Source organism: Python bivittatus, unplaced genomic scaffold, assembly GCF_059951505.1.
Source record: "Python bivittatus isolate LINGU-HERP-01145 unplaced genomic scaffold, Pbiv_v1 ctg000350_np1212, whole genome shotgun sequence".
Taxonomy (NCBI): domain Eukaryota; kingdom Metazoa; phylum Chordata; class Lepidosauria; order Squamata; family Pythonidae; genus Python; species Python bivittatus.
Window position 1 is genome coordinate 40908385 of NW_028277074.1, and position 25714 is coordinate 40934098.

The window sequence follows — 25714 nt, forward strand, 5'->3', positions numbered from 1 at the left end:
TAGTTTTATTATTTTTTTTAATGAAGATAGTAAATATCTTGAGGTGATTAAAAAAAAAATTGCTCATCTTCTATAACTTTTTCAGGTCTGCAGGGACATTTTTCTAATTTTTTTTTAAATGCTTGTTTGGGCAAGAAGGATTGCCTTTTCACAAAATAGCTGACTGCGCCCACCTTAGCAGTCATTAAAGCCTATTTATTAAAAGGGACACTGGTAGGGTTGCTCAGATGCTCTCTTCCAACCCAATTGATCCCTCTCTTATTTCCAAGAAGATGGGTATACATTCAAAATAGGGAAGCTACTGCTTAAAAAAAAGGGGGGGGGTAATCTTCTAAGAATGCCTACAAAACACATTTGTAAAATGAAAGTTGGTGCTTTATCATGTAGCTTGCCAGATTCCAATTTATTTCTTTTAATTGACAGAATCTTAAAAAGGTAAGCATCAGGTAGGTCAGGGATTTTGGTGGCAAGGACCATGGGAAGGGTTTATGGGCATATTAGTGCCTACTGGCACAATGCTTTTTTGAAATCATATCTATACAATTAACAGAATACATCTACAACTGAATTGTTTATGTGATGTAACAGTAAAATTAAAATATTTTAAAAATGACAAAATGCCTGGAAAACAACTCCAAAAAATGTGGTTCACCATGGAAAGCATTAACAGAGTCAAATTTGGTTGTTATCCAGATGAGAGATGTGGAGGAAATCTCAAGAGTGTAGACTAGAGTACAGTAGAAGGAAAATCCCAGAACAAAGGAGTGGTGAATTTTTTTTTTTAATGTAATGAACAAAGCAACATGAAGGTAGAGATATCATCAGAAGTTGGGTTTGATTCAAGGGGGATTTTATTTTACCTTTTCTTTGCCCCTTTGCTGAAAAACATTAATTCCAATGTTGACAGACAATCCATATCAACAAACCATTGCTATAACTCTCGGATAGTTTTATAGTTCCAGGGTTGTATCATTCATTTTTTGGTTTTCCTCATGTGCAGAAAGCCCACATTGGGGTTTGGCACATAGATTCCACATGGGTGGATAGACTAGAATACTCAGTGATCAGTCTAAACTCAAGTTAACAATCCTGTAGATTTCAGCTGAACTTTGGCAATATAATAGGACAAGCCCAGATCAGCTCCTAAGGAGGCAATGTTCCAATCCTGAACTCAATTTCCCAAGCAAGAGGATTGCAACTAATCCTTATTAAACAGTCTGTGAAGTGTCTTAATACTCAACAAAATGTACTATTGTATTAACATGTTAACATCATAAACAACTATTTTACATTATTTAAAGCAGCCTCCAGTGATTTCAGTTCATAATTTTAGTTGACATAAATAATATCAGGTTAATGAAATCTCTTTAACTTCTTACAAAAAACAAATTTCCTTACCTTCTTACAAAAATGATTTATACTGGCTTGAAGCCTGCATAGATTGCTCCAAAACCTGTAACAGAGGTGGAAATTCAGAAGCACTACTGGTACTATTTTGCCATACAGTATAGATGTTTTAGCAAGGCTGCATATTGGCCCCACTCTTATTCAATTTCTATGTCAACTCCATGGTGGGCCATCTCTTCAACATGAACTTTCACTCCCTAAAATTTGCTGGAAGATACATTTCTGTTCTACTCTATGCAGGTGATGCAGCAATACTTTCAAGAACTATTAGCCTTAAAAGAGCACTGAAAGCACTAACACAGTACTGCAAGGAAGATCAGATAGAACTCAATTATCAGAAAACTAAAATCATGGCTTTTGCCAAAAGGCCCAAGAGCCACTCCTGGAGCATAGATGGCCACCAGATTGAGCAGGTCTCCTGTTTCAAATACCTGGGGGTAGTCCTTCATTCTGCTGGCAGTAGGAAAGCTCATGGGGACTACGTTGCTAAAAATGCACAGAGGAACTCATCTGCCTTCCTTAAATTCCTCAAGGCAAGAGGTGGCTGCTATATTCCTGCAGCACTCAAATTATTTGAGGCCAAGCCAATAGCACAACTTTTTTATGCTGCCCAGCTGGGCCCCTTCTCCAGTTTTGCACCATTAGAACTTGTACAATCCAAATTTCTAAGATTGGCCCTTCAGGTCCCAAAATGTGTGTCTAATGCCACCCTGAGACTAGAGACAGGCCTCATAAAAGTGGAGGCTGGAGTGTGGGTGACCATATTCAACTATTGGCTCAAGCTATCCTTTTTTTCCCCTTTGCCTTGCCCCATTAACTATGACAGATGATTTTCACTCCGTATGGAAACAGGCAGTAGCAATTAAAATCTCATCCTTGGGCTTCTCTGCAGGTCTTCTACTCAGCGTGGGATATGACCAGGCCAAAGCACTAATTAAACAGCGTGTAGCAGACACAGAGCACCAATTGGATTTAGCCAGGTCCCCAACATTTCTTGCCAGTGAATCCGGCAGGTACTCTGCCTCCCCTATGGTAGACTTGAAGTACCTAAACACTGGAGGGTCTTTACTCTGGCACGATGCCATGTCCTCCCCTCAGCTGTCCTTGAAGGCCAATACAGGAAGATCCCTTACCCGGAGAGACAATGCCCCTGTGACTCTGGACGCACAGAAACAACAGTGCATGTGCTTCTCCAGTGTCTGTACTACAGAGACACTCATAGTAGCCTCCTCTCACCATTACTGTATAAATACCCAGGGCACACAGGACAATTTTACACCTCCCTGCTGCTTTCAGATACCAACCCTGCTACAACATATAAGGTTGCCAGGTTCTGCACAGCAGCGATTAAAATTTGTCAGATGATGACCTGTGCCATAAACTAGTCTAATTGAGCATCTAGTTCGCTATACTAGATACTCTGTAATTTGATAAATATAATCTTCCACATATTAACCTTTATGTTCCCCTACACCCACATAATGCTCCTACCCTTCCTTTTAAATTCTTTTAGACTCTTGCTTTTTGTATATACTTTGTTTTAATACATATATTTTTTATATCTTCTAGCTTTTCATAATTTTTTTAGATTCCTTTTAGATATATACTTTCTATTTTATATCTTTTAGCTTTAGATTATTATTTTTCTGATGTGTATTCTATGCTTTTTAAATTGACTGTACCCTACCCTCCTTATGCTAGTCTTTAACCATAATAAAGATTTGATGGATTGATGTTTTAGCATGAAAAGATGATTGGGAAAAACTCATTTATGTATGGATTTCATAACTTTGCCTATGGGCTTTTATTGCTTGTAAGGACAGTTCAATAATGTTCTCTGGAGCTACTCCTGAGTGTCCTTCTGCCTCTGTTTTCACTGAGCTAACCAAGGCCCTCTAGAAAGGCTCCTGTAAGATTCACATGTATGTAGGTTACCTTTGTTTTAAAGATACCTTGTTCTTCCTCTTTATCTTAAATCCTCTAAACCCATTTAGATTAGCCTAGTGCTGAACCTCTGTGGACCATCTCTTTCTGTTCACTTTTATATAGACACTTACGGTTTAAGTGGTCGTAAGTTTTCATTTGACAAGCACTTCTGCTTAAGTGCTCATGTGAGAAATTTACCATATGAAAGTGAGCACTTGAAAAACACACTGCAGCTTTGCATGTGAATACAATGCGGAATTTACTCTGCATGCAGGATTTTACTACTTTAATTGATTTGGCAATTAGTGCAATTTACTTTCTGCACTTTCTCCCCAAGGAACCATTGAAGTGGCTTTGTATGACCTGAGCTGTTTCTTAGTGACCAGTGCAGGAAAAAATCGACTGAAGGTTAATCCTATTTTTTTCTCAACAGCAGCCTTATGCTTTCTGAAGATAATAAATGACATAGATAGCGAGAGATGTAGCTTCTCGAAGTAGAGGCTTCACTTGTTCATACTGTGTGACAAGCAGATTTCAATGGGATAGAGGCTCTCTCAGAAGATGTCAGGACTTAAATATTACATGTTTAAGAGTAAGGAAAGGATTGGTTGTGCAGGAGAGACGCTGTAGGATACGCTTAAAATTATTGTTACGAATTTTAATTTTAGTCTTAGTCTTAATAGTCTTAATAATAATCTGTTTTACCATACCATACTATATTTCTACTATATCCCAGTGTTGTTTAAGAGCTCACATATATCTGGTATTCCCTGCTTTGTATTTGTTTTTTATTGCTCACCCTATTCCCTTATTGCTTTTGTTTTAGCTGCATTTTTTGTTTGATGCTGGTCAAACAAAACTAAAGGAATTTGATATTTGATATGATACTTGATATTCTTAAAATTAATGAAATTATTTGAAAGTACTATGAGTTATATGCCTGTTGGATTCTTAACCAAAAGTTGTGGTTAGATAGCAGTCTTCCTGGGACGAGCCGCACACATCTATCCACTCTCTTTCTTCTTGAATTTGGGCAGAAGGCATAAGATCACCTGGAATTTTCAGCACATGTTGATGTTTTCAGGTAAATCAGTAAGATGAAGCTAATAAAGCGGGTTGCCTTAGTCATAAAAACATAATGATAGTTGGGTTATATTCTAATATATTCTTATGTTGTTCTTATTCCTCCCCACTCTTTTTTTGCTCCTCTGATCTTTCTTAAATTCATTAGTTGCTAAGTTCATACTTTTATTTGTTCTTGCCTCCCCATCCCATCCCAACACAAAGAAAGATAATAAGGAAATAGTCAACAATTATAACAAAAGAGTGAACAATTTCATCATATTAATTCTGTAGCATTTAGGCCATTAATTTGGGGAATATCCCCATGGTACAATTAACACAGCTTCACTACGTATCATTCATCTCACTCTTATTGAGAGATGGAGTGACAATGACACTCCTCTTTCCAAAAAGAATGCATGAAAATGAAGTGAGTGCCCCATCATACCCCATGAATGCTATTGATTGCTCAGTAATCACAATTTATTTGGTGTAGTGAACTTAGAAAGTGGCACCAGAGTGATCTTGGGACATCCATAACAAGACACTCTTGTGGCCTCACACTACTGCTCCTTCTGAAAAAGCCTTAGAGTGAAAAATAATTTTAACATTATTTGAAACCTTTATTTTTCCATGTTCCTATGTAATCTCAAAAGGAATGTTAAAAGAAGAGAGCCCTAAGGTATGATTATTCTTCTTGCAGCTGGTATATTGGTCTTCTTTGAAAACAATAACATTTGTTGAAAGTAAACAAAAATAAGAACCCTAAAGTCATTTCAAACCTCTAAATAGATCATATTGCTTATCCCTGACAATTAAGGCAAAACTGTTGGAAATCTGAAAGAACCAGCAGAAGGAAAAGATTTTAAGCAGTTAAAAAGTGGCAGTTGCCAGGAGTCAACACTGACTCAAATAGACAACAAAAGAAAAACACCCCCCCACACATATACGTTAAATTAAATATGTCTTAGAAACACCTTCCAGGGGTCAAATCTTGGGGTGTCAATGGCTATTGCAACTCGAGTCCAACTGTTAAATCCTTCCCCAAGTTTCATGGTCTTGGGCCTTCCCACCATTTACTGTGTTTTTTCAAAGCTTGGTTAGATCCTAGAAACCAAATAAATCCTGGATTTCTTCTAGGTGCTTTGTTAACTGTTGAGAGAGTTGCATAATCTTAAATAGACACATGCTAATTTTGAATAGCGTTCATATTTCATTGTAGTAACAGATTCTCTTTCCTGGAGCTGATAAACTGTGTGTAACGTTGGCAATTATAGACTGTGCCAAATATTAAGTGCTGGCATTCTGTTTGGATGGAGACATTCAAAACACCTCTCCTGTACTGTGTGACAACCAGTATCTTTTTTGTCACTGTTGCCTGTAGGTCTCAGAGGAGCCATGGCATTTGCTCTTTCCATACGAGACACTGCAACTTATGCTCATCAGATGATGTTCTCCACAACCCTACTTATTGTCTTTTTTACTGTCTGGATCGTTGGTGGAGGCACAACGCCCATGCTGTCATGGCTAAATATAAGGTATCCAATCTGAATTTGAATCAACTTGTTTAACTATTGTCATTTAAAAAAAAAAATCACATCAGCCTTAACATAGGTATTCATACCTATAAGTAAGTCGCATAGAAAAAAATATGATCATAATTTATATACTCAGAAACTTGCTTGCTTTGAAGGGTTAAATTGGTTTTATGTATGTGTTTTTTTAGGGTAAAGAGATACTATCAAACAGGAGATTGCATTTGACTGTTTACTAGTATGAGGAAGAATTCTAAACTAAGGAATTGCTTGTAAACATCAGGCAGGACCAGGATCTAGGGTTCACTCATACAAAATTCCATTCCTGATTATTTTCGCCATCCTTCACTTCAGCAACAAAGTTCTTTGGGAGTCATTTTGTCAAACAGCCAGGAGATATCATTTCCAAACACTTAGAACTTGTTTAGGAGTTTGAAATCCTTCTCATTCTTACCCAAAGATCTGGGAGAACTTTCTAGTCACCCCTGAGGTAAATCACAGATAAAGGAGTGTGCTTCATAAAGAGATAAGCTTTTAAAGACTTGCGGTGTAACCCTTTCTCCTTTTAATTAATCTGAGTCATTCTGTGTGTACCCAGATGGAAAATGATAGAAACTGCATGACATAAAGCAACCCAGAAGATGGCAGTCATGGGCAACTGTAATACCAAAAGAAGAAGAGGAGGAGTAATAGTAGCAGTTGGTTACTTGTTACAGTTTTGCTGAGGCAGTGCCAGTTAGTTAAAATAGAGGATATTCTCTCTGGAGTAGAAGAATATTCTAGTTGAGATTATTGATACTTTGGCACAGTTAAAAAAAAAAAAAAGCCATTACTGACCTTGCTTGTGTTCAGATGTAATGTGTGGAGTAGGGATTATGTTTAACTGAACTTACAATTAGAGTGTCAGGTGTGATGTGCATTTGGGAATACTAGTAGTGAAAACAAAGGATAGTACTTCCAATGTGAGGAGTTATAATACTGTGCATAGCATATTTACTTGGAAATTTGATATAGTCATTTGTTGTCAGGGAACCATCTACTACAGTTCTTGTGTTTACCACACTTGGTAGATATCTTTAGCTAGTATCTTACACGCACAACTGTTTGTTTAACCGATTTAAAGATTTCTTAAATGCGGTTTATTAGTAAATGCTTGAAAAGAGGTAGTCCTTGTTATAACCCTATTCATTAAGGTTGAGGATTGCATTACATTTAAGTAATGCATAAACACGAGCACTTAGCATCCAATTATTTTTCAGATCTTCTGCTGATAACAGCCTTTAGAGAAAATGATGCTTGAATCAGGATATTCAAAACCACTAGAAATGTTCTGCAGAAATAGCTGACCAACTAGTTTTGCTGAGGGAGGAAATGATGCAGCAGTACAAATGGTTTCTGTGAGAAGACTGTTTAAAATGGTTTGTGCTTTTAAAAACTGAAATGTCTTGTTTTTCTTACTTTAATTTCATACAGAAGAAATTTATACAGTTAGGAGTAGTTCCAAGAATCTATGCTGTTATATATTAAGCACATAATAACCCAACCATTTAATGGGTTTATATTGTAATAGTATAGGAAAGTGTTGGCCAGTTTACAATATTAGCATTTTAGAGTATGGCTAAAGAACCTACCGGCGAGCAAGAATTTATTGTGGCTTGCTGAGATTAACTACCCAGCTAGACGGTAACATCATAGTTTTGAAATGGATTTACAAACCTAGGTTAGTATGATTTGGAATCTGAATTGACCAGCTGTAGTTATGGTAAGCACTCTGTCTTCACAGGCCATTAGAATTATGTGTGGCTATCTTTGTGCATGCTATTAGGGACTAGAGGACAGGGTAGATGGGAAAGGGAAAATAGACAAGCCACTTTTACCTTAGTTTCCCTTTGATAGTTGTTAATCTTTATTTTTTGAAAATCAATAGTTTAGGCTGTAAAGTTATGGATACAAGCTGTTGGAAAGATGTCTGAACTAAACCATTGTCTGATATAGATGACCTATCAACTTCTAGCACTTGGTTGGATATATTGAATATTTCCCAGAAAAGCTGGCAACTGGAACTTCTAAACCATTCAAGAGAGCCTCACAGGAATTATTCAAGTCAGCAAAGAACTATAGGAAAGGCTTGATTCATATTTTGGAAGATTGATTTTGGGTTTTTTTTTAACAAAACATTCCATAATTTTAGTTCTTTCTAAGGCCTAGAGAATGGCATCTTGAACAGATAGTATAATGCCACTTACGTTGTAGAATTTGTATTGTCCCAGGAACATTGTTTCACAATTTTGAAAATAAATATAAGGTGCTAAATTTTACAAGTATATTTTCTTCTCTGTAATTAGAATTCTGGCAGTGATTTTACTTATAATGATCTACAAGTGGAATTTGGAAATGAAAGGGCATTTCTCCCTACCTTTCCAATAAGTAAACCTTGATTCAGAATATGGTGTTGGTTTCACAACTGTATGAGTGAAACCTTTTTCTTCCTACTGCAGTTTTTCCCCACACTCCACTTCTTCAAAGAAAACTTCTCCAAAAGAGTTAGGAGGAGGATTCTTCTATATATGGTGAGATACACTGCAGGGGACTTTAGTGGAAGGGGAAGAGTGGTGAAAAATTTAGCTGAGGCATCTGATGCAAGTGGAACTTTTCTTGGCAAAACAGTAGAACTACAATTATAGAAAATGCCACAATATTTCCATATTTATTTGTGCCAGATGTTTCCATTGCTAAAGTAGAGAGCACGAAAGCTGATGCAAATCATACAGCTGAGACACATTGTGCCGCAATGCAAGAGAGAAAGATGGGTTGCATTCCTTCTCTATATTTTAGGTGCAACTCTGTACTCTGAGTCCTCAGTCATCAACTACTATGATGTTTTCGTTGTGTCCAAATATGCACCAGCTGCCACGTTACAAATCAGTCTCTGAATTCTAACCAGTAAAATGGAATTCTTACATCAGAATCTGGCCTGAATGAACTAGAAAACTCTTGCCTATGATGGTGCATTATTTGAATGATCACATGAGAGTCCTTCTGCAGTCCAAGCTGAAGCTGCTTCTCCAGGAAGTATCTATCGAATGACTGCTATAAACACAATCAGATTTTCAAAAGTTCACAGTTGGTCTTCTTAGTAATGGTAAAGTTAAGGAGGAAAACACTAGAGAGGGCTTTGATGTTGGACAGGAAGGCATCCAGAAAAAGACTTGAAGAAAGGGTAGCCACAGAAACAAATTAGGAGGAAGCAGAAGGGTTCAGGAAAGAAGGTTACCACTAGAAGAAGCAGGGGACTGGAAAAGAGTTGGTAGCAGTCCATAAAAGCATGAAGAAAAGGACAGAAGACACTCTGAAAAGAGTAGAAGCAATGAACCTGAGAAGGGTTCAGAGTAGGAATGATGGGAGAACTTCTCATTAGAAGTACCTCTTAATTATAACAGGCCTCTGGTTTTTTTATGTACTTTTCAGTTTGAGTTTCTTTGCTTGCTTGGTAGGGTTGATAAAACTTATGCTGTTTCATCATGTGGATATTTGTGAACTTGAGGGAGGGGGTCAACAAGAATTCTAGCCTTTGTCTCCATCCTTGCTCTCTACATTCCATCAGAGCTGAAGTGGGTGGCAGAGGGAGGGGAAAAACAAGTGAATGAACACTGTCCTTTGAATCCTGGTTATGGATCAAGGACACTTACAAGGGGAGGTTTGCTTGGTGGCCTTAATTTCTTTTAATGATATTTTTAGTTTGCTGGGTTACTTACATATTATTATCTTTTTTCTTGTTCTTTTTGATGTTGTTGATTTTTATATTGTTGGACTCTTTTTACTGACGATATTTTGTTTTGGGCAAAGCAGTCCTAGAAGAAACAAAAAGGAAAGGCAAATTTTTAAAAATGTATAAATAAATCAATCCCATTTTTATGCTATACTAGAGTCGGTGAATATATTCCATCGGTGGAAGAGATGAATGAAAGCCGCTGGCTGTATTTCAGGTGACCAAACAGAATGACCTTTACCTGGTGCTTGGCTTTCTTCATTTTTCTAACCTCAAGCGTGTGCGTTCTCTGTCTGCTGTTGCATGTCTTTCTCTTAATGCTGCAGAAGACTTTTTACCGTTCTTCATTTTTCTGCAAATTTTGCTATATATGAACTGGAAAAATACTGTTGTCATTCTCCATGATCTAGCATCTGAAAAGAGTGCAGAAATCCCAAATCAACCGTATATGCACTAGGTACTCTTTTGCAAATCAGATTGAATTTACCACCTTGCCCCAAAGCCCACTTCAACTTCTTTATGATATCTGGCCTTCGCCAGACTGGGCTATTCTAAATCCTGATGAGGGTGTTTTTTTGTTTTGTTTTTTACATTTTTGGTGTGGAGAATTTTTCCTTAAATGAACTGAGTCAGTTTGATAGTGGAAGTGGATATTTTAAACAAATGTTTTCCAAAAATGGATTTGGGAATAATAAGAATTCAGTTGTCAGTCCCAGATAAAAGTTTGCAGATTTCAATTGCAGATTTCATTATTTTCTGAATATCTAGTAACTAGATTTTTGGAAAATCTAAGTGATGTTCCACTGGTTTGGATTTTTAAATTTCTGTTAGTTTTTTCCTTTTGCATTAAATGTTGGAGCATGGGTCAGTATGGATATCATACTGAACTGGAACTTAAAACCATGCCAAATATAAGGCTTTAGAGACTCAGTTTTGCTTATCCATGTTATAAGGATTTTTTTTTAATGTGTGAGAACAGTGTCAGATAATGCAAAATGCTTAGACAGTCTTAAGGCAAATCGGCTAATACAGAAGCCTTAAAGGTAAATACTGTTAAAAGTGTTTGGAGTTATTGTTAGCTTTTTAATTTTCATAGAGAATCCCATTAATATGAAAAGGGAGCGAAATAGGGATGAAGATGATGATGATGATATAAAATGTACATTCTGTTTTTCTATCAAAGGGTGCAGTGTGCCAATACTAAAATACAAAATTAAGAACAAAGAAGCAGGTCCTTCAGTAAAATCATCAAATAACCAAGCTGTTTGAGCAAACTGTACTTTTATACTGAGTATATTAATAAGACCCAATAGTTATATAAATAACTATTATATAAATAAAACATGTTTGTTTGCTGGGGAAGGTCATCAGAGAAAAAGAGGTGGGAGTTCCTGATTTTGGAAGGCTTTCACCTGAATTTTTGCCAAGTGTGTTTCAGAAGCAAATAGAACAGAAGGAAAGGTCTCTCCATCTGGGCCAGCTTGTATAGTAGAACGCTATAATCTGGTTTGGAATTATGTAGGATATTGTTACTGCTCAAAGTTTTGGTTATGATCTACAAATAAAACTGTTGCAATGTGACAGTTACATCTTCCCTGTAAATAGTGCTAAATGCATACTACTGTATCTTCTTCCTTAAATATGACTGATGAGTCTTGCCATCATGGGAGGCCCACTCTCTATCACAACCCTGGTCTGAAAAGGAGGATGTCTTAAGTCTTCCCCTCCCATCCACACACATTTACTGCATTCTAACCTAGATTAAAGTTCATTGTCTGCAGTTGTATATAACAAAAGATCCCAATTGTTCCCATTGGGTCTTTCCTTGGCATTGAAGATTGCTGCTCTAGGTCCCAAGAATGAAATTGCCCCACACATCTCCATACTAAGATTGCAAGTCAGATGCGAGTGCCTTGCTCTTAAAAGCAGAACAACAGGGTTATGTATAGTTTCATATTCAGTAATTTAGCTGGGTGGAAGCAGTACAGTGGAAAGCTATATATGGATAAATTGAGGATATACATTCAAAAGAATTAGGGGAAATGGAAGTAAAGTTAATCAACAGAAAACTATAATCATATGGAAAGTTTTGTTTATTTGTGATGAGTCACTGAAATACACAGGAATATAAGATATATTTTAGAATATTTCCCTGTATTATAAGTTAAAATATAACTTATCTTAGAAGAAAAGAGTCTTCTTTCAGTTAAGAATTGTATCTGTCATATTCCATGCTTTTGGGGTCCTAATGGCCAAATATCTACAGCAGTGAATTGGCAACAAATCTGCCCTGGGCTGAACTTTTTGTTGGGTTCTGAAGATCATTGACAGGGTACGCTATTGCTAGGTGCTCTTCCTTTTCACGCTTTCACGATTCATACTATCTTGAACAACTACTTGCTTATGGTGTATTTTCCTGCAGTGTTGACTGAACTTCTGTTGGCTTTCTGTGTATTTGGATCTTCAGTCTCTATTTCACCCATAATAACTGAATTTCTCAAAGCCGCTACAGCAGTGTTTCTCAACCTGAGAAACCTGAGGTTGAGAAACACTGCACTACAGAACTGATGTAGTCACTAGAGTCATCCTGTCACATTTTTCTAGGCTCCGGGACTGATTTAGTACCAGGGTATAAGTGCAGGAGATTTTGGGGGGCAGGGAGGATTCAATAGAGTGTCTGCTTCTCTCCATATCCTCAAACTCTGATATCACCCAGTCTGCAGTGTAGGGAGCAGTATCCAACCCTTGAGGCAGATTCAGTTCCATATTCCTGATTTTCACCTTCTTCTATTGATACCCTACAGTCTTTCAGGCCAAAGAACTCATTTTCTTAATTCATACCAATATTCGCTAGAAAGTAAAATCCAACAAATAGGTACTCAGTTTAGGCTTCTCTTAACATATCTGGTTGCCTTATAAAAAAACAGTGACAAAGCTGATGAAGGTTTAAAGGCCTGAAATATTCAAACAAGCATTCTCTTTCTGCAAAATATTGACAGCTTCAGCTTTATGAAGTGATATTTTACTGAGGTTGTTAAAAAAATAGTATCTTGAAATTAGAAGTACAGTAATACTTAACAATTCTATATTACCAGATACTTTCTGGAATTTTTTGCACTACACATACCTATACTGTTCTACATCTTTTCCACTGGCCCCAAGCCCAGTGGAAAAGATATTAATTCAGTTAATTATTTCACACCTTGCTATTTGTTCCCTGATATTTCTACAGAGTTGGAGTTGACCCAGATCAAGACCCTCCACCCAGTAATGACAGCTTCCAAGTCTTACAAGGAGTAAGTAGTTAACTTTTTCAACAGGTCAGTGATGTTCATACCACAAGCATGTTTGAGCAACATGCATATTTTGCAGATCTTTCCCCAAACTTGTGCTCATGTGGTTGTGAAATTCACAGGCAAGATTCAGCCTTATATTAGAATATAGATGGGCATACAAGTTCTTCATTTGTGAGGAGGTTTTGTGTATTTGTCCTCCAGTTTTGTTTCATCCTATATTGCATGGGGAGAGGAAGGGAGAGAAGGGACATTCACATATTGCTTTGTGTTCTTTCATCTTTGTACTCTACTGCTGTGCTTCCTCACCTTTGTTCCCCCCTGTCAGTTTGATGTGTTTCTTACTAAAGAAGCCCCAATTTTGTATCCCTACAGTTATTTTTAAAGAATTAGTTTTAATGGATTGACACAGCTAAAGCTTAGCACCCCTGAAGCCTGGCAGTTATCAAATCCATTATTGCATTCACCAAAATGTGTGTGTAGGATAAACTTCCTTAGATGTTTAGAAAGACAAATAACATGTTCCTCCTGAACAACCTTATTTCCTTTTCAAATATCTCCTAGAACTCTTTCCTTTTTGTTACCTTCTGCTTTCAGCTTTCCTAACTGAATCTTCTAATTTACAGCAATTGTTCAAGCTCATCTTGGGAAAGAAAATAATCTAGCTAGTTAAATTATTTATTGATAATAATATGTATTTATGTTTATACATACATTTCTCATCTGTTCTGCTTTATAACCAGAGTCCCATTTTGACAGTTTTTATATTGTGGAGTCCTTGGGTTCTCTGAGCTTGGTTATTTTCTTGCAAACATTTCATTACCCAGCTAGGTAACATCTTCAATGCTAAAATGGGACAGGGTTTGCTCTCTATTTATATACTGTGGCATTTTTTAGAGCTGTATAATTAGGAAAAAAGGCAGGATGTTATCCTGATATTTGTGTCCTAAATAGGAATAGCATAAGTTACTATGCTTCCTTTCTCTGTGACTTATAGAGGAACTACATGTTTGTGAATAGCTGCCCTTCCTTCATGTAGTCCATGCCTAAGCAAACACTTGATCCAGTTGGTATATTTAGTATTTAGATACTGCATCTTGGGCATTTTCATTAAGTGAACTCGAGGTTGTGTGTGGATGTGGCCACTTCACATTCTTGTACCAGAAGCTAAACTGGCAAAATGGACACCCTTTCCCCCAATATATCCTTTATGCAAGCCTACCTTTGACCTTTTTCTGGTAAGGTAGACACACTTCCAAATGAAGTGCAGAGTTATAGCCCTCCACCACTTTTATTTTTGAAGCATATCTGTAGGTGCTATGTTTCTGCCCTCTTGGAAAGAAAAACTGCTGGAGAACTATTGTCATTCATCCGTTTGGCCTTACACGTACTTAGATTGTATTATTCTTTTATTTGATAATGTTCTTTGTATAACAAGATGGCCTTTCCTGCACAGGATGGTCCAGATGCTGAACGAAGGAATCGGACAAAACAGGAAAGTGCATGGATCTTCAGGCTCTGGTACAGCTTTGACCACAAGTATCCTTTCCAGACTCTTAGGGGGCAAAACTCTACCCAAGAAGCAGTTGTAAAACTGCCAATTCTTTGTCTGGTCTGAGCAGGCCATATGTTCCAGTAAAAACAACAGCTAAATGAAGTTACTATTAAGCTCCAAAACAGAAATGAAGTAGCCAAATGAATCACATTTATTGTGAGCAGAAAGCAGTATGGCCCATTCCTCCAAGTGGCACAACAGCATATGGGAGGAGTCCCTGTTAGGCTAGCTGAGCTACAAAGAGAACACTCTGAATATGTTTTTCTACATCTTTCAGATTCAGTTCAAAAACTTGGTCCATGCCACCATATGGCTGTTGACTGTACTTGAGTACATCACTGTTGAATTTAACTGTTGCACTCATGAAGCATATGCTAATCTCGAAACTAACACTTATTCATGGACATTGGTTCATACATAGTTTTCACAGATGATTTCTGAACTGGTTTAACACCTTGGCTTCTGCACTGGAGATAGTTAATGTTCCCTGAAAGCCTCTTTATGTCAGCAGCTCAGTGACCTGGCTGATGGTTGATTTACTTTTGTGAATTCCTCATATTCCTTCTTCCTTAAGATTCATGATACCTGGTGGCTAGCTCCGTTCATAACTCATAGTTCAGCAGAAGAATGGACTGAAATGACTGTTTCTATTAATGGTAGTTTTGAACTATTTGTACATTGTTGCTTGATAGGTATATTTTCCTTAATGAAATGTGAGATACCTCAAGCCTATTTTGACACACAGTGGTCCTCCACTAACAACGACTCTTCCAGGTTGGTGTGGATTGATAGCTCGTTGCTTAACTAGCCCCCAGGTTTATGAGGTAAGTACATTTTGTTGCCCACCAAACTCTTAAGTAGTATCAGGTGTGTGTGTGTGTACAAGAGAGAAGGGAACTGAATGGGAAGAATGGTAAATATTCCAGGAAATAACCATGCAATTTTAATACATTTTAATAAAGTTTGCTTGCACATCTGGGCAGGAATGGGGTATATTGGGTGTCAACCCTTTGAGAGAGGTAAGGTGAAGAAACAGGCACAGTAAGGATTCCAAATTCTTTATTGTTGTAGAGTAGAAGAATAGAATTTTGAAAGCCTATCAGAGTTTCTCTCTCCCCATTTTATATCAAACAAATTCAAGATGGGGTTATTTTGAGTTTCTTTCTCACACTTTCCTCTTTCTCAGGACTGAGTCATATTTTCTGAAACCGTCCCTTAACAATTCACACATTCCTTCCTTATTACCAAGGCCAGACCTGCATTTCTTTTACACCATCTCCCCCATCAGAATCATAAAAAACAAAAAACAAAAACATGCATACATTTTGCTCTGGCTGAAATGTATCTGCTTTGATGTAGAATATGATATAGGTGTGGAAAATACACATGGCTACTATAGTACTATTTAGTTATGGGGATGTGTGAGTCCAATGAGTGTTGTTAGTAGTGAAGCAAATAGAACCAGATACTTCTCAAGTGAATTTAGGAGATCTTATCTGTAAGAATGCAAGGAATTGGAGAGGCCAGTTTCAGGTTATTTTTGGAACATTTTCAAGTCCCCAAGGATCCACATGGATTGTTTTTCTGCCTGCCTCCAAAGAATGTTTCAGATTACTGGGACTCAATGTTAATTTTTTCATGGTCTTTCTAATTAAGGCAGTATAACACTGAATATGCAGATTAAGTGAAGCTTTCAGTCTACATGTGTGAAAGAAAGAGAAAAGATGCCCCCATGATTACACTATATTTGTGAAAAACTGTAACTTTATCTAAAATAAATCAGTTTTAGGAAAGGGAAAACTTAGTAAAGAATGCAGTTTGAGGTTCTCTTTTCATGTAAACACATTGGAAAGGAATGAGGAAAACAAATGTGCCGTCCTTTTGGAGAAAAAAAAAAAAGAACCTTTAGAGAATGATGTAGTGGTAGTTTGGATAGTTTTTACTGGGACTGTGTTAGAGCAATTAATTAATTAAGACTTCCTTGCAAATATTCCCCCTTTTCTTTGTCTCATGCAGTATTGTAGATCACAAAGGGTTTTTTGGGAGGGGGGGCTATAGCTACCCTTGGTTGTGGGTGGGGCAGGTTAGGGCAGGTGCATATGACAAAATTAAATGAATTAATCTCATTGAATATGGTTAATCCATGATACTTGCAGAGCTCCATGTGAAGTTTGTATCTCCCTCACCTTTCGGCAGTCTTTTTGCAGGTGCTAGTTTTCCACTATGGGAAACCCAATAGCCTAGCAATATTTCAGAGGCAGAAAAGAGGAATATCAGAGTGCTTTACTGAGCACAACATGGAAATGTGTTTTGGTTGATCCTGCCGCATCTCCCTGCATTCCTGGCAGGACTTTTTCATCTCAAGATCTAAAGGGGTAGTTTTCATATAAGTCCAACCAAACAAGATACTCAGATCCATTTTTTAAATGCTTGCTTTATTTGATTACAGCAGTAATACGTGAAGTGGCATCTGAGCAATCAGTCTGTGAACTATCAGCAACCTCTTTTGCATTCCATTTAAAGAACTTCACACAAAATATAGTATGCACTAGTTCAGAAACACCAGTTTAGAGGAGACTGCCTATTACCTCCCTCCCATGACAATTTCATAAATAAATTCTGTGCTGTTGTAAGCCCTACAAGGTAGACCAGACTAAGAAACCAATGTCATGTAGGTCAGGACTACTTTTATTTTAACAGCTATAGTAACAGAATCTTGCAAGTCTGAATGTGCTTCCCCCCTCCCTTACTGTATCTCCATGTGAATGGGGTACTTGTTTGAGACATTATCTCAAGTTCTTTTCTTGGCCCTGGCTCAAGCCCTGCTTACCTAACTATTGCCTTGGTAATGTCACTTTCTCCTGTCCTTTGTGGCCATTCCCTATGCCATCTATAGCTGTTTTCATACTAACCTCTTTTTTAATTTAAAAAAGCCCTCCATAATTACATTTGAGTATGCATTTCTGAACAAATTTTTCCACCAAAATTGTTTTTTATCCAAAGATATTTTCTTTTCCAAGTGCACAGTTGAAATCATCATTTATCCTATAACATCATTTATTATCTAAATAATAATAGTCTGAACAGGTCAGTACAAATCAGATCAGTTTGCTCAAATGAGGTTGAACAGATTATTTAAATATCCATATGGTATCTGTCATGTAGTAGAGGACAAGTATGACCTCCTGTTGGTGAACACACACCTATATAAAATATGTCCATGAGAATATCTGGTCCATAGAATTTTGCAAAATAAGTAGCAGGTGTACAGGGAAAATTATAGGAAAAGGGACATTTATAAGGTGAACTTTGCTATCATATCTAGCTTCTATCATAACTGGGCTGAAAAAAAATAGGATAACCACCAGATGGCAGCAAAGAATTGGGGTCTCTAATCTCTTTGCTGACATCTAGAGGTCACTTGGACTTTTGCAGCCCAGATTTGGCAACAGAACATATTGTTGGATTGGACTGGACTGGGCTCTGGTAAAACCTTTGAAGGCCATATTCCAATGCCATTCGGAACAAAATGAAAATCAATAAAGCCAAAAACAAATCCCGAAAGGAAAATTCCCCTCCTTTAATGTGCTGTGAGAATAACCTTGAGGAACAGGAAGAAGGGCCGCAACCAAGACAATGATCAGGTAAGAGAAATCTGAGTCCAAAGCAGGAAAGTAATTTGAAAAAGCGTCTCAGACTTGACCCTAATTCTCTTCAACTAAAGGCAGGGAGGGGAGAAGCGCATTCAGATTTGCAAGATTCTGTTGCTGTAATCTTATAAAAATAGTATTAGCATTCATAACTTTGGGTTCCTGTTCTGGACTACCTCAAAGGGTTGACAGTACCACTCATCTCTGTTTTGAGTCGAGGGGGGAGATAGATAGAAATGTTAAATAGATGTGCTCCAAATCTACCCTCAAAGACTCCACCAAGTTTCTGACTGGTTCCATTAAGATATAATGGATGTTTATGCAGTTTTCCTTAAAAAAAAACCTTCTTGAACACATTTCAGAACCAAGAACAGCTTAGAGATGAAGACTCCGATTTTATCTTGAATGACAGTGATCTGACACTGACGTATGGAGACACAACAATAACTGCTAATGGCTCCTCTGGCTCTCATGCTGCTGTTACCAGCCTGGATGGCAGGAAGGCAAAAAGTAGCTCCGAAGAAGCCCTGGAAAGTGATCTGGGAACAGAAGCACCCGAGGTGATGAACAGAGGAACTCGGCTAGTGTTTCCATTGGATGCATGAAGACTGCCAAGCATATAGTGCAGTCATGGATAGGCCCAGTGCCCAAAGATCCACAGTATCTGCAGGCCAGTGTATCAGTGGAGGTGCTTAGTGAGTAAATTAATGTCTCTTGTACAATGTAAGTTTTTAAAGTCTCAAGATGCCCTTGCCCCCCACCCCTATGTCTTTCTAAAAAATAATTTGAGATACTGACAGTCTCTAAACCTGATGAATGGAAAATTGCTAAGGTTGTCATATTAAGGGAAAAAATGCATCCTTGAAATGAAAAGCAACATGTCGTCATCCTCTCATTCTGTGCCCTGTGGGGATATTAACTCACGGTGGCTAAAATAGTTCTGATCCACCGAAGGCCTTTTCATCAGAAGAGAATTCTTTTGTCACTTTTGTCAGTGACAAAAGATGCAGTGTTGACTTATACTTGAAAAAAAATAGTTGAAAGAAAGGACATATAATTTCCATATGAACATTTTTCTGGACTTGTTGCAAAAAAAGAAAAAAAAGCTTCCTCTCATTTCAAGAACATTTGTATTAGTAAAGTTTGGCATTAAATTATTCTGTATCTGAAAGAAGAAAGAAAAAAAAGCAATATGTATGTACATTGCTCTTTGAAATACTTATTGAGAATTTCTGTGTGAGTCCTGTGGTTGCATCACAAGCCGAGCTGTTCCTGTCTAAAATGTACGTTTTCTGCCTCATACCCATAATATTCTCCAGTAGACAACTGTAGACATCAGTAGACAGTACCGTTCCTCTACTACAAATGTGAAGAAACTATTGAATGAAAATAGTGAAGTTGCAAACTGTTGTACAACTGCCCAAGAAGTATTGATAGAATCTGTCTCAGGCTATTGTAATCTTCCCCAAGCTGGTGTCTTCCAGATATGTTGAACTACCGCTCTTAACATCCCCAATCAGCATGGCCAAGCTGGAGATCACCAGATTGGATAAGGTCATTTATCTGGATTTAAGCTGTGTCTTTTGTTAAGCAAGATAAGACTACTGTAAATTGTACCTCTTTCTCTGATGTTTGCATCAGAACGAAAGGTGTTTTTTGTAACCAGTTAGAAAGACAGTGTTGGTGTGTTTGTTAGTGGTATATGGCACTATGATCCTGATATTTAAAAATGGTACAGTGCCTTTTATGTAATAAAGAGTATCATGTTGTGACCTGACTAGGGAGACCTTGTCTAAGGCAGTGTTTCTCAAGCTTGGCAACTTTAAGATGCATGGATTTCAACTCCCAGAATTCCTCAATTAGCATGCTGGCTGGGGAATTCTGGGTGTTGAAGTCCACGCATCTTAAAGTTGCCAAGCTTGAGAAACACTGGTCTAAGGTATAGCAATGCTTGTTTGCAAATAAAGCATATGCAATTCTAATTGTAAATGAGTATCTGCCCTCTATGATATAATTTGGCAGCTCTCTATGGCTCTCTACAGCTTCTTTTGTCAGGAGGTTAGCTGTTTTAAAGCAAGTTTAACAATAATGTAATGTTTTGACTTTAATGGGCACTATTTAAACAGGCTGCCCTGTAATTTAAAGATGCTTAGGAAAATAAAAATGTGCTCTCCCATTCTTGTATTTTTGTTTCCTGTTCTGAAAACATTTTTTTAAATTTGCTATTTCATTTTAGTCTGTTTGTAAAATGAAAGCTACATTTGAACCAACCTATGTAATAAAGTCTGTTACATTCTCATTACTCTTATGAACTCACTGATCAATATTCAACTGAGAAGATTCAACTTTTTAAAAAGTACTGCTGCTTTAAATAATAATTGGTTTCTATAGAGGTACCTATACCTAGACTAGTTGTGAAGAAATCTCGGATACGTCAGTTTATGCTGAGTCTTTAATAATGTAAAGAGATTAAATGATTTTCATTTCACAATTCCTGTGCATGTATGCAGCCTGATCCTATGAATTTTACTTACCATACATCCTTTGCAGAACAGGTCCATGTGCCATGATAGCCTTCTTTTTCCAACAAGATAATTGCAAGTAAGTATTATTGCAAGAGAGTGAAGGGTATTTAAGTCCAGTACAGTTCCTTTATTAGCTTGCACCTAATAGCAGAATCTCGCCAGACTAAATCTATGCTAAAGCAACTAGTGGATATACCCTGTGAGACTCTAGGGAGGGGCTAGCCGCATCTTCTTTCTCTTTCCACGGTCTTGCTGTGGACAGAGAAAACGCTTGCTCTGGAATGTTCCCCCTCCCTCCTGATAACCTTGACCCTCCATTCCAGTATCCTCCTCACTCAAACCTTCCATTACACCCATATTGATTAATGTACTTTACTATTTGCATTTCCTAACTAGATTTAAGCATGTGAGAATGACCTTGAGAGACAGGAGGAAGAGCTGCAGCTTCGACAACCGTCATGCAAAAGGTATCTCAGCCCCCAGAAGGAAAGAGGGTGTGGGAAGTGTCTCAGAAGAGACTTTCTCTAGTTTTCGGGAAAGTAAAGGTAAGGGAGGGGAGAAATGCTTTCAGACTTGCAAGACTCTATTACTGTAAGCTTACAATAAAAGGTAGTGTTAGTACTCATGGCTTGTGCTTCTTCTCTGGACTACCTCAAAGGGCTGACAGCATGGGTGCTGGAGCACAGGTAGGATAAAGATTGCCTGGACTTCTGGTGGAAGCATGGTGAGCTAAACACATCTCCATGGAGAGCAGAGATGACTGCGGCAAAGACCAAAAAACCAGTGAGTAGACCACTTCTTTGGAACCTTTCCGGACAAGGAGAAGACAGGAGATCGCCCACATGTGCTCGGGATGGCTGCTCCTCATGAGACCACAGGACAGCAGTCTTCTGCAGTTTGAGCACTGGGAGACAGGGATTAATCGTCAAAATCACAACCGCGGCAGAGTCTTTGAATTCATTAACCTCTCTTCTAATCACTTTGGGAAACTGCTTATCTAACCATCTAAAAGCTATTAGAGATCTGGTAAATCTATCTTCATTTCTGAACCAAAAAAAAAAGTTTAAAAATGTAAAGAATTGGAAATAAATGACAAAAAGCTAAGATTTTGAACCAAGAAAGTTATAAACAAATTAAGGGTCTAGACAAATGTGGAATATTGAAACTTTTACTATAAGGTTTTGGAACTAACTATATGAAATAAACAGCTTTTTGTGGGAACCAGAATTATTTTGTTTACTGTAAATCATAACAGAGATTAGAGACCTTGTGATTTAAATTGGACACTACAGAGGATTAAAGATTCCAGGCAAAAAGAAAAAAAAAACTGCCTTTGGCTTTGATTAGGATTGGGATTTACAAAATGACACAAAACACTATAACATTTGAAATATTAAAAGAGATCTTTGAAGAATGGGGCCAGAAATTAGTAGCCACAATATCAACAATATCAGTGATGATGTCTGCTTCTATGGATAGACTAAAGATCAAAGAATGTTAACGAAGGAATGACAGATGTGAAACAAATCTTGCTCGATGCAAAAATAGTGGAATCAGAAATATTGGATTAAAAAAAAGTGTGAATTACAGGACAAAGAAGATATTTAAAGTGACAGGTCATGAGAATGAATTGGATAAGCACTCTACTGGACATACAAAAGAAGCTGGCTGAAGTTTATAGTCAAAGTTGAAGTTTTAAAAATTAAAGGAGAAATGCAAAATGATAAACCAAGAGAATGACCTGGATAATGTATTTTTACTGGATTTACAAAAGAGATTTATTAAAGCCTTGAAGAAGCCTATGTGATGGGACAAAAAAGAAGAGAGATCAAATCAATATTTGAATGAACTAAAGATTAAGATTTTCAGAGATAAAAGGAAGGAATATAAAGTTGGTTTATTCGATCAAGGTTAAAATAAGACATGTTTTTATGGAATCCTGGCAACCCTTTATGGACTTTTTGCTAACACCAGGATTGAAAAGTTGATGTCTTATGGATTTGCTTATAGATAAGGGATGGGTTATGGAAAGAAGAAATATCTGTAACCTTAGAGTTTAGAGCTACCAATCCTGTTTATACTTGTGATGAAGATTGGAAGTAACTTCTTTATACATTTCTTTTTCTTTATTTCACTCTTTCCTTTTCCTTTTTTAAATTTTTTTTCTTTCTTTGCACTTTTTAGTCTCTCTTTGCTTTCTCTGAGTTTAGTTTGTATTAGTTTTTATTACTGTAATTAAAATCACACACATACACACACACACACGATTGCCTGTGGCTCTGATAAACAATTTAACAGATCAGAGGTAAAATTATGCCAGGGCTACTTACATGCCATAGAATGTATTAGATATCTCTCATATGACCTGGTTCACATAATGAATATTCTAGCCTAACATGATTGGCTAGTTTGTGGCTTGATGTGTTGGGTGGTTAGTTTATCATTTAATATCTAAATGTGTATGATTCAATTACCCTGGATTAAGGTATTCTGTGAACACAGTCAGATTGTGGCTCTCTTGCCAAAAATGCCTGCACAGGTCTTTCTCTCCTGCTACACACTCTTACTTGCTTTGCACTTACATTTTTTAAACTAATACTTTTTTATTTTATCAATAGAATCTGCCAAGGGTATAAAGCAGTATGTTTTATCATCCAAGCCATAACAAGCCTTTGGTCAGCCTTTCTTTTATTCTGATGAACTTTCATACACATTTTGTTCTTAATATGGTACCATTCAAACAGGGCAAATATTTCAGAACAGCTGTTTCTGTAGTAGAGGGTAAATAGATCAGTTACACTTTATGAATTCTTTGAACCATTTATTCCTTGGAAATATTAAAACCCAAAATTTAGTGTTTTAAGTAAGAATATACGCAATAGAATTACTTTCAGTTTGATTAAAGCTGCAGCTTAAGTCATTAAAAACACTATAATTTGTCCTTTTTGACCCTTTTATAGTGTTTCAAAAGGCCTTGTAATGACACGAAATTAATTTTGAGTCTTTCAGGCAATAATGCTGCTACAATCTGACCTTTCATACAGCACATATTTAAATAATCAAAAGATGCTATTACTCTGCCGAAAGATCCGTGTATGAAAGTGAACTTGTATTCATCTATTATCACTGTTCAAAAACTGAATTTTAATTCTTTTCACATTGCTAAGTTTCTTACAACTTTTAAAAAATTACTCAGTATACATCCTTACTTGGGTTTTCTCTTCAGTAAAGTAATGCTCAGGTTTTGCCCTGCTGTGCATTTTCCTTTTGTGGGAGGGGGAAGCCCCAAATGTCTCATTCTGTATTGAAACATGAAACACTGCACATAATTTCTCCCCTAGTGAGTTGGTTGAAAGACCATAGGAGGACGAGTTTTCATGTTTAAGTTTCAAAATATGTATTATAAGAAAACAGTTATACAATGTAGCAATTATAAGGACCAATCTAGATATGTTAATGAATGTGGAGCCAATCTAAAACAACCCCTCAAGCTATTCTACCTCTCCTCTGTAATGGTAGATTCACAGGAACATATTTGTAATGCCCCACCTGCTAGTAACCAACAACATGGAGCAGAAATTAGAGAATGTGTGTGGCCTGCTAAGCAGCCTTGTGTGGCCTGCCAGGATTTTTTGAAAAGTCAGTAAATTTGCTGCTGCTGCCCCAGAAGAGACGCTGCCAAATGCCTTCAACACCTCCAGGCCTCACCACCGCGGCTACCAGCTCCAGCCTTGCCACCGCTTGGTAGCCACCACACAGCTGACTGGCACACCCAAGTATTCCTTTGCAGCCCACAATTATTTTTAATTTATCAATGTGCCCCTTTTCCCTCTACAAGTTGTGCAGGCCTGCTCTCTGGTATTAAGTATGCATTGTACATTTTATCTTGCCTTGTTTCCAATCTTTGATTTCTGTTCTTTTTTTTTCCCAGATAGTACTAGACAACTGTCCATCTCAGTTTAGCCAGAAATGTTAACTCTCAAATGAAAAGCTCCCTGATCTTGTGTCTGACATTCAAACTGCTTTTTTTTCAGCTGCCCTCAGCTTGGGAGGGAGGGGAGTTCTTAGCATAATTTTGCAGCTTTACACCATTTACATATCATTCTATTAAGTTCCTTTCTACCAGAATGGATTACAGGTAGTCCTTGTTTAGCAACCACAATTGGGACTGGCAACTCATTGTTAAGTGAGGTGGCTAAGTGAAACCATGATTGTGCTTATGATCTTACTTCAGCTTTCCTTTGCTCTGCAGGCCTGTGAGGATTAGTCATAAAGTTATTTTTTTATGATCACTGTTGTAACTGCAAATGGTTGCTAAACAAGCCAGTCACTAAACAAGGACTAGCTGTACATGCTATTATAGTCGGATGGGTCTTCTAATGTTTAGAGTAAACTGAGAAGTGCTTGGTGCAGTCAGAAACAAATATATTGGAATCATCAAAATTTCAGATAATTAAAACAGCCATAAGCAACTGAACTTGTTTAATTTGTGAGATATATTTAGTTGATTAATTTGGTGCTGATTGAGCACTTGAGAACAAGTGAAGCTTGATCTACATACATGTTATAAACAAGTTTCAGTCTCTACTGCTGTAATTAGGAAAGCTCCGTATCGCATTAAAAACAAGAGTCTCTCTTACGGTAAATTTTAAATGAATTTGCTTCTTCATAAGTACTGTTGAATGAAATGTTTTGTTTTCATAAACAGACATAAAAATAGGCTCTTGAATTTCAATTACACTTCCACACCCAAGGACTAACTCAATTTTTGAGTCCTGTGTATCTTATCTTTTAGTAATAGGGCACTGTATGCGTTGTCTGTGTTTATTATGGCAATATCATTTCTTTTCAAAAATATAGCAACCACCAGTGATTTTTCAACATACAGGGATCAGGCTGTAATGCTGTAATGCATCAAGTACAGTATAACAGATTGGCTCTACCTCAAATTTGTATTATGACCTTTGTCTCAACTTTCTTGCAAGAACATAA

At 37.2% G+C, this 25714-nt stretch overlaps 1 protein-coding gene across 1 annotated transcript in view; it reads left to right on the forward strand.

Moving 5' to 3' along the window:
• The window catches only part of SLC9A7 (solute carrier family 9 member A7), a 49364-nt gene extending 28306 nt beyond the window's left edge, over positions 1–21058 (forward strand). Inside the window, exons 11-17 of the mRNA XM_007439516.3 lie at positions 4306–4417; positions 5780–5933; positions 9857–9916; positions 12932–12995; positions 14449–14531; positions 15266–15371; positions 18560–21058. Coding sequence (XP_007439578.2) covers positions 4306–4417; positions 5780–5933; positions 9857–9916; positions 12932–12995; positions 14449–14531; positions 15266–15371; positions 18560–18802 — 822 coding nt within the window. The 3' untranslated portion in view covers positions 18803–21058. The remainder of the gene's footprint in view (positions 1–4305; positions 4418–5779; positions 5934–9856; positions 9917–12931; positions 12996–14448; positions 14532–15265; positions 15372–18559) is intronic.
• Positions 21059–25714: the final 4656 nt, after the last annotated feature.